The 10,037-nt window shown below is 44.8% G+C and overlaps 1 protein-coding gene across 1 annotated transcript; it reads right to left on the bottom strand.

Moving 5' to 3' along the window:
* Nucleotides 1-1,438: 1,438 nt before the first annotated feature.
* On the bottom strand, nucleotides 1,439-6,493 carry LOC104354202 (bone morphogenetic protein 7). Its single transcript, XM_086467292.1, has 5 exons — nucleotides 6,205-6,493; nucleotides 5,818-5,972; nucleotides 4,966-5,082; nucleotides 3,588-3,789; nucleotides 1,439-1,881 (listed from the first exon to the last, which is right to left on the bottom strand). Exons 1-5 carry the CDS (start codon nucleotides 6,491-6,493, stop codon nucleotides 1,439-1,441), a joined length of 1,206 nt encoding a protein of 401 aa, XP_086323418.1.
* Nucleotides 6,494-10,037: the final 3,544 nt, after the last annotated feature.

Below are 10,037 nucleotides of genomic sequence, written 5' to 3'. Positions count from 1 at the left end.
TGGGAATGTCCCCTCTTCTGGAAAAGTATGTGATACATGACTCTAGGAAGGAGGTTCAAATACAACACAAAAAAACAGACCAATGTTATACCACATTTACTTGAAAATTAACATTTTATATTACAGATTAAGTTAATATACTCCAAGTGTTTAGGCTTTAAATAAAATAAATTTATTACAGACACCACTATTTACAGAAAGAAAAACATTTACATAATTATTATATTTTTGAAATCTCATTGGAGTAAAAAATTTCTCCATGAAGTTTCTATCCATGGGAGATGTCATGTTCTGTAAGAAGTCAGCCTCCTTCAAGGATTAATGGAGACAAGAAACCTAACCAGGCTTAAGTTACAACTCAATGAGTTGACTGAGGAACTGCAATGGGCTGGTTACGTGCATTAAATTGTAGCAAGACTGAAAGACCTCAAGGGGCCCCTTCCAAGTCTATGTCCTATTCTTCAAGGAAGAACAGAAGGGAATCAGTGAGAACCTTTCATCAAACTTGCCTCAGATACAGGATCAGGCCAGCATCCAGCATGTTCTCACGGACCTCCAAAGCTTTGTGGTCTTCCTTCTTCCTGCTGCACTACGAGGATTCAGACCCAAGCTTAGGATCCCACTGTACAGTCACCGTATAAATAAATACACAAAGGCAATCTCTGCTGCCACACAGCCTAACAGCCACAGCAGGCTATGGTGGGAATGATTTTACAAACAGGGCACTGGCTGACCCCTCATCCTACAGACCTGTAGCCCTGAGCGGCAAGCCAAGTTTGCCAATTCTCAGACAAATACTGACCTTTGTGTTCCCTCGGATTGCGTAGCAAGTCACAGCGGGACTTACAAGGAGGTCTCTGCATTTGGTAGAGCTGCATAAGGAACAGGGGGAAGAAGTGCATTTCCTGGCAATGCATGAGCTGCAGATGGTGGAGGCCTCTGAGATCAGCTCTGGGCAAACACCTATCCTGAAAGCTCTGTGTAGGAGTGTACATCCCCACTGGATCATGCAGTCAAAACTGAACGTGTTACTAACAGGCCTGCACCCCATCCTGGATTGAGGCAGGATACCATGCCTGTCACATCATGGGAAGTTCTGGGCCTCAATATACAGAACGAGACCTTAATTTGAACACTCAACAATGTGTTTCAACTCCTTCACGTAGTAAGTTCCTGGTTTTAATGGTTTCCTCTGGTGTACGGCACTCAACAGATCTCTCCATGCAGGTCAGCATACCCTGCAGAAGCCCACAGCTCTTTGAAAGCCAGCCTTAAATATCTTTCCACACAGCCACGGCGAGGGGAGAAGGATCTGAAGCACAGGTGAGCTTCTGGATCTCCTGCCCTGTGAGCTGAAACGCCATCTCCCTTGGTATCTTCAGTGGCAAATGGGGAACTCAATCCAGGTGCACGCCAGATGCAGACAAAAATGGTCCCGCTAATGACAACCACACCTTGTTGCCACCATGCCTTTATAATTTTTAAGGACCACATTCTCTTTGTCATCAAAGTAGAGAAGATTGAGGGACTTCAATTCATCTGGCACACAGCAGGGAGTGCTGATATCTTGAGACAATTTAAGTGTATGGACTATGGACTGAACTGTAGCATGGTTTGTTGCATTTAGGCCTTCCCCTAAGGGGAAGAGACAAGATCCTCTGCAATAAAATGCATTGTATCCACTTGGGTAAATAATCCATCCTGACCAGCCAATAGCACGGAAGTCAACGTAGAGTTCCCTTCGATGACATGCCGTTACCTGGCTTGTGGCAGAAGGGACTGCAGCAGCTCGAGGTCTCCTGCTCATGATTGCACTGCTGCTTTCAATGATCTGAGTTTCATGTGGCACGCGCGATGAGTCATTTTTGGCATGGTTCATCTCTGGTTCTGAAAGGAAGTTGCATGTTAACCTTTCTCAAAATAACTTAATTTCCCGAGTACAGTATTCTGCATGTATTCCATAAACCTACATCGAAGTCTTCAGAGTAGATTTTAAAATTACACTTATACTGTGAAAGTACCAGAAGGGGTGTGTATTCAACTGCCATTTCAGCCATATTTCAAAAACTGCCAAATCTTGTGTTTTACTGCGGCCTGAAAGGACCCAATGCTGCAGAAATATAAAGGAAAAGCTCAGTGATATACTAAATACATTCTGTGAACTCCACAGGCCCTTTTCAGGGCTGAATCTGGTCAGACTGGTACTAACAGTCTTGATATAGCCACTCCTGCAACGCACATCACACTGAGTAGTGCCAATAGAGGGTGGAGATGACAGCTTTTTTCTCTCTCCAATATTCTCCTCCTAGGAACTCTACCCATACACTTGCAAAGGAGAGTATGTTCCTGTAAAGCAGTATTTTTTAAAATACTTTTCAATTTTTGGATCTGAAAAAATTACCACCAGGTTTATGGAACTCTGCTAGAGAATGAAGCTTTCCAACCACAGGTTTGCTTTCTTAAACTATCTTCTGAGAAGCCTTGATAAATGTCCATGGAGACCTCCAAATCTATGTACGCAGGCTGAACACCACCAATACACAGGCTGGCAGAAAACAATCTGCACAGATTCATTGATCACAAAGAACAGGCAGGTCTATGGAGTTTCTTCATTGAGAAATGGGTATCAATTTCTCAGTCCTGGCACAAAATCCCATACATAGCTTGATGCTCATTAAATTGGAATTTAGGATTTCACTATAAAAAACTGTCTTCGGAAAAAAAAAAACAAAAAACAAACTGGCCAGCCACATTTTTATTTGTCATCAATTTCACCACCTACCTCTTAATATTGATGCAAGTCCTACCTAGTTTCTTTTTAATATGCAAATTCAATCGTTTACCAGAAAACCCTGCAAACCCAAACCAGAATCATCTTTGCCCCTCCTCCCAGCTTTTGCTCTTTGCATTTATCAGGCTTTAAAATCCAGCCTTAGTTGGTTTTACTGGAAGACCAGTGGGAGAGGTAAGACACTGTGTTTTGTAATTGAAGGGATGAGGGCGTTGTCTTTGATGAAAGCAGCCTTTAGTCACAATGCTAATTAGTCACTGAAGTTAAATAGGTGCTTAAAAACCAAGCCAAGGACAGAGAGGTTTAAATTGCTTATTTAACAACCTCTTTCCGCTCTTGAAAATCTGCACTTAATAACTCTACTTACAGTTACTTTACCAGCATTTTCACAAAGTTTTCCAGGTCACTGAGCTTTTTTAGCCTAAACCTAATCTACAATTTTATGCAAACATCACCACCATAAAAATAATCTAAATAGTAATTTAAAAAAAAAAAAAAAAAAAAAAGAATTCCCACCCCTTTACAAACTGATAAATAAACCAGATTCCCCCTAGGCTTTATGAGTATTTCCCACAAACACAGTTTTTCTGAGGGGAGAAGCACCTTAAGATGCTGGGTGACCTATTAGCAAGAACTATCAAATCGAACTCTGATCAGGGACAAAGCTGAACTTCAAACCTGTCCAACACTGCAAGTAAATACTGAGATGAGGTATACATGAGGCAGCAGAACATAACAGAAGACGAACAGGGAGTTCATATTCTAAAACAGAGCTGCTGCTCTCACGTGAGCTTACTTGTGGAAGAAGGTACAAAGCTGGAAGTCCTCCGTTTGTTACTGTTGGTGAAGAGGACAAGGAGAGCATTTCTACTCTCCCGCAAAGTGCCCTGGTTCTTAGCAAACTTAACCAGGTTGTGCTCAATTCTATTGTTGAATACATGCATTGTAGTTATCAAAAAGCCGTGGTTGGAGCTGCTGTTTCCAACCCACTTGGAAACCTGGTAATGACAGGGAAATGAAAAAATATTGTTTCAATATTCTTATTATAGCATTACGATTAAGCAATGTTTGTATTAGGAAAAGGCAACAGGCAACAAGCTATGAAAGCTAAAAACATATTGACAGAAGTGAGGTAACCATATAGCTGAGACTCAATTGAGTTTAATATTTAAACCAGTATTTCAACATTTAAAAACACAAAATAGCATATACATTCCCCAAAGCTACATTTAGAGGAAGATAATTAATTTCAGAGAATTCACTAGTAAATAGATGAGTCTAGGAGTTAAAATTAACATTAAATAAATCCTCTCTGACTTTAGCCAGGAATTTATTTTTCATAGCAATCTTAACAACAGAGTAATACCAACTCTCCAGACTTTCCATACCATTAAAACTTATTCAAATCTAACAAACATTGCTTTTCAAGAAATTAAGTTGCGATCAAGCAGATTTATATCTAATTGTTATAATTACAGACCAATAGATAAGGTCAGGACATTCTCAAGCAAGGCTATCATGACTCAAGATTGAACTCGACCAATAATAATTCAAGCATCCTGTTCAGCCTGACCATAAAGCTTAGGCAACGAAGAACACTGTCTGAAAGTACAGATTTAAACCTAAGAAATTGTAGGTTTTAAACTATGGGTTTTTTTCCTATGGAAAGGCACTGACATACTGTTACTGTTTAAGGATATCTACAAAACAAATCTTGAAACTAACAAATAAAGAAGTCTACAGAGGAAGTTAAATGAAAAACAATCCAAGCATGATAAATTCCAGAAACACAATGTTAAAGCACACTGCACATCTGCTCTGCAGTAATGTTACCAGAATAAAAAGGAGAAATGAAAACACACAATCAATGCCATCTCCTCTGGCAGCCTAAGGACTAACACGTTTAATTCACAATGACATACTTGACCTGATGTCCCTCCTATCGACTAGGTTTGGGTTCTCAGTTTTGATCATGCCTGTGCTGCTAGCAGCATATAAACACTTCTTTAATTCAGACAGCACCAGGTGTACTTCTAAGTGCAGAGAGAGCTGCTCCCTCTGCTGCTGCCCTTCAGTTAGAATTGACCACAAAACCCAGCACAAGGGCAGCGCTGGAGTTATGAGCTGACTATCATCTTAAGAGAGTTACAATTAAGTCAGAATTCTCTGCTTACTGTTTGCGTGACGTTGAATACTTCCCAGCCTTCTGTGTACAGGGACAACAATCTTGATGCAATGAGGGTTTTTTTTTGTGGCTGACTCCCACTCTCCAAGAGCTCATACACTTCCACCTTGATGAGAGCAATACAACAAAATAATAAGAAATTAAACCAATTTTCTTACCGCAAAACAAGGAGGATGAAGATTATGCCCATTTCTGTCGCATCACAGCTGTAAAACTGCACTAGCATTCTAAACCAGGCAAAAAGGAGGGTTTGGACAGCTTAACAGAAAAACAAGTATCACTACATGTATCCACTTCCAGATATGTTCAAAAGCAGGACACTAGCCTGATTGATACTATAGAAAAATATCCCGATATCCCTTTTCTTTACTTTTTTAACATCTGATACCATGGAATTCCTCTCCGCACCTTTGTCTTCAGGTTTGCAAAAAGGCCCATAGTGCCTTTTCCCAAAGGAACAGATAACTCAGTGTCAGCGTCTTCACCTGCCCTATTTACCTATGAATTCCAGATTGCTATTATTTAGGGCAGCTCAAGCAGATAAATTTCGATTCGAATTTCAAAACATCTCAAACTCCAGAAAAGTACAGTGTGGTTTGAGATAGGTCTGACACTGGTATCTTTTGGGAGAACTCTGCTACAGAGCGCAAAGAACAGCATACTGCCAAAGCCAAAACCTTGTGTCTACTTCTTTGCATGCTGGAGGCAAAGAAAAAGCGAGGACAACCATCACATCCAAATAAAAACAAAGCAGGGTTATGTGGCAAGTGGTTGCACTCCCGATTTTCGGTATTAACAGCGAAAGCACACGTAGTAACTGACGGATTATTTCCCTGCTTACTTTGCAAAAGTGCTTCACGTCAGACCTTCTAGACACATGTGTCCTCTTCAGCTTGAAGACCCTGAACTCGGCTTTCAGCATCTGCTCGCCCTTCTCCATCGCGCTGATGTCGAAGTAGAAGTGGTACTGGTCCACGTGAACTGGAACAGAGCCTCCTTTAAGAACAACGCAAGACCCCGCAAAATAAGCTCTACCCCCGCGTTCTCCATAGCAGCCGTCGGGTCTGTCAAATCTGCGGCGGCGGGACGCGATGCGGGCGGTGAAGGGGCTCCGCAGCGGGCAGGGGGCCGCTCCCCGCTCGGGAAACGCCGCTGCTCTGCCGCGGGGAATTCAACTCTCGGCGCGGGCCCCGCCGCCCCCCGGCCCCGGCCAGGCCCCCGGGCCCACCTCGGTCCTCGAAGCTGCGCACCACGTCGCCCTCCAGCAGCCCCGGGGCGCGGGTGATGCCGTTGGCGTCAGCCACCTTGTTGAAGAGATCCACCATGAACTGGGGCGGCTTCTTGCGGCGCAGGACGTCGGGCGGCACCTCCTCGATGTCGAAGACCTCCCGCAGCCGCTGCAGGGCCGCCGCCCGCACCTCGTCCCGCGGGCCGGGCGCCAGGGGCAGGCCGCTCGCCGCCGGCAGGCACAGCAGCCAGGCCAGGCCGAGCCACAGCCACAGCCAGAGGGCCGCCATGGCCGGCGGCGCTGCCTCGGAAGGCTGCCCCGGGTGGCCCGCGCTGCTTCGGGGCTGTGCCCGCACCGGGGCGAGGGGGCAGCGGGCCTTCCGCCGGCCCCGGCCCGCCCAGGCTGAGGGCGGCCAGGTGAGTGCGCGGAGCGGTGGGCAGGGTGCTCAGTACTGATGGCCGCTTCCCCCGGGGGTGGGCGGCCGCGCCTCGCCCGGGCCATTAAGGCCCCTTAAAGGCTCAATGGGGCATCGCTCATTAATATCAGAGGGCCGCCGGCCAGGGCTCGGGGGAATGGCTGCTGGTTTCAGGGGAAGCCAGGCACCTGCGAAGAAAACCGCACTTGCGAAAAACCTTACTCTTACAATTTTTTTTTTTGGTTTTGTTTAAACCACTTTGATTTGGGCATTGCTGATCACAGGTGCTGTTCCCGGCCATTGCCGCAGCACCAAGACGTTCTCTTGAAAACAAGCGTGAGCCTCGGTGTGCCCCAGCTTTTGCCGCCAGCCGCTCTGTCCCGGCGGGGGCCCAGGCCCCCTGCGCTCACACCAGGCTCTGACTCCGGCCCTGCGGCGGCCCAGCGCGAGGTTCTGGGTCAGGGTCCGGGCTCCTGCTGGGGCAGTGCAGCCAGAGCAGCCAGGCTTCGAAGTAGTTAGGGGTGGGGGGAGGCATATGCATTCTGAAAAGTCATTTTAAGGCTTAAATAATTCCCAAACTGAACCAGCTTTCAATCATTTGCCTTTTCCTCCACCTTTATTGATGAAGGGAGTTCCACCCCGCCTCCCCAAAAACCAAAACGAAACAAAAAAAACAAACCAGAACCCTAGGTGGCCTGCATACTAAGCCTTTTTTAAGGCAGTCTTACAACTTACCGAGGAGCAATTATACATTCCTGATGGTTCACAAAGCAGTGCCTCTTCTGCTTGTGGCACAAGGCCCCGTGTTCCCTTTCCAGGCAGGAAAGCGAAAAGAGGTAGGTTAGGGGGCAGGTAGAAATGTCCTCTGGTTCCTCTGCTTAGGGATGCTGTCAGGAGTACTTGTAGTGAGCAAGCATGTAGGCCCATAGGGGAGTGAGGTGGTGACAAAGTGGCTACAGCTCCCCACACTCCCAAATTAGCCTTTTGAAGAAAAAAAAAAAAAAAAAGGTTTAATCTGGATTGTTGAGACGGCTCTGATGGAGGAAGCTCTCACCCCTTGCTGCTCTAAAGCTGAAGTTCCTAGGGCACTTGGCCATATAGCTTTTCAGCTCCAGGTTCCCTCCTAGTGTCACTCATTCCAGCCTTCAGCTACTGTAGCCACATGTTTGGAAAAAAAAAAAAAAAAAAAGATAGTTATTGTTGCTAAGTTTTTTTCACCAGGAGACAAACTTGCTGATCTAGTTTGCCACATGAGGTGCAGAGAACTGACAGAGGAAAATGAGAAGCAGTGATGGGTTAATCAGACCAGTGTAAAAGAGCACCGTTGCTGCACATAAAGCTACAGCCAACTTTGATCCTCAAAACTCTCCCGTTGTCTTCTAAGGGCTGTAGGTATCTCAGCTCATGGCTAACAGCAGCACTGGATAAAGTAATATCCATTCAACAACCTGCCTGAAAGCATGGAACGAGACTAGTAAGGTATGAGAAATCATCACTAGACGTTTTTTCAGTCATCCTAAAAGCTTTGTTTCCACTCGACTGCTTCTTCACATGCTTATCCTCACAAACCCTACCCTGCCCTTGGGCCTCTTCATTTACTCCTAGTATCCTCCCTAGGCATATACCACCATTTTTACTCTCATGGTGCTGCTTCCAGACATTAATGTCTGGAAACACATAGCTAGGGTTCCCAAACAACCTTAACTCTGCCCTAGAGGCAAAGATTTATGAAAAAATCCTCACTGTTTAATATAAACTGGGACCACAAACAATGAAATGCCTCAATCATAGTAGTGCAACTGCAGAAATTCAAGCCTACAGTTAGCCAAACGTAACCCGCTGAGTGCTGTGTTCTTTTATTTTCATATTTCTGATTAGGCAAACAACATAATGAAAGCCTTGCTGCCTATTCTTTCGTAAGACTGTGTGACTCATCACTTATGTAAGCCTTATGGAGGAGTTGGTCATAGCTCCACTGATGATACTACATACTGGTTTGCAATTAGTGCAAGGCTTCAACCTCCCTGTTCTGTACAATAAACACAGGTTCTCTCAACTTACATGTTGTGAGTAGTGTGGCTTTGGGAGCCAAGGAAAAGCAGGGATTCTGTAGGGAACTATGATAGATAGTTAACAACTTACAATTTTGGGTGGATTCTCTAAAGAGTTCAGTATGGGCATTGCTTTTCCTTCTCCCTCTCTCAAATGACTGGATAAACAGCTTGGAGGATCTTAAGAGTTCAAAGTCATCTGGCTTTCAGGTATAGCATATGGGCAAGAATGGTGAGAGTTATTATTATGTAGCCTGCCACATCATCCTTGATGCCATTATAATTCATACAGGACAGCAATATTGAAAAAGCATGGTTATTGCATGGTATCAGTGGGCAGAGCAAAATTTACTTTGGAGCCTTCATTGTGTGTTTCACAACTTTAGCTAGTTTGGACTTAAATGCAAGTCCAACCCTGTCATTCAGAAATTAAGACCTCAGCTCAGAATATACTCTCCTTTCTCCCATTAATTTCAAGTTAACACAAAGAATAAGAAACTAGAGGATAGAACAGGTTGGGAAGTTGCCTCTTTCTCAACAGAGCTGCCTGTACACTCTCTGTGCAGGTTCTGTAGTTCCTAGTTTAGTGATTCACAACAGATCTCCTTTGTCGGGGGGGGGGGGGGGGGGGGGGGGAGTAGTTTTCTACTCCCTGAACACAGCAATGATGCACTGCTGTCTTCACTGTGTTTTTTGCAGGCAGGGAGCAAGAACGCAAGGTATTTCACTTACTTCATAGCAGCTTAGACCCATTTAAAAGAGAAAAGAGGAATGACCCTTGCATGAAAGGTGTCAGACTTGTCTTCCCTTTTAATGGTAGTAGAGGCAGCAAAACCAGGGTCACCAACAAAAGTTAAGAATTACTAAGGAAAGCTTCATCTCCCAAGTCTCAGCGGAAGGAACAGGACTGTACCACATCAGCAATATCGTGTGAAGCAGCAGTGTTGACGTCACCCCAGAGCCTAGAATAGCAATCCCTTGAGGGCTGGGTGGATGGAGAGAGCCACTGAGTTAGTAAGCATATATTCAGCATTTAGCTTGAATGTTGGAACAGGAAAATTATAAATGGCCCTAAGTAGCAGAGAGTGTTTTTACCATGTATCTAATATATAAATACCTCTCCCAGAGGAGATGAACTCCCAAGTGCAGACTTGCCAGCACATCTTGGCTCCAAGACATGTGCCCTACTCAAGCCCTTCAAAAACTGGACTCTCAGCAATTTCGTATGATAGTTTTGTGTGAACTACAGTTGCTGAATTAATGAGCTAGACACTAAGATGCCATATTACCTCTGTTTTGCCAACCAGGACTTCTTTGTATTGTGCTATCATTTCTTGAAGCATTTCCAAAGGACATGAAATGTTTCT

This window comes from Leptosomus discolor, chromosome 6 (assembly GCF_034619465.1).
Source record: "Leptosomus discolor isolate bLepDis1 chromosome 6, bLepDis1.hap2, whole genome shotgun sequence".
Taxonomy (NCBI): Eukaryota; Metazoa; Chordata; class Aves; order Leptosomiformes; family Leptosomidae; genus Leptosomus; species Leptosomus discolor.
The sequence above is the reverse complement of the archived record's forward strand: the minus strand, read 5'-3'. Positions and strand labels throughout refer to the sequence as shown.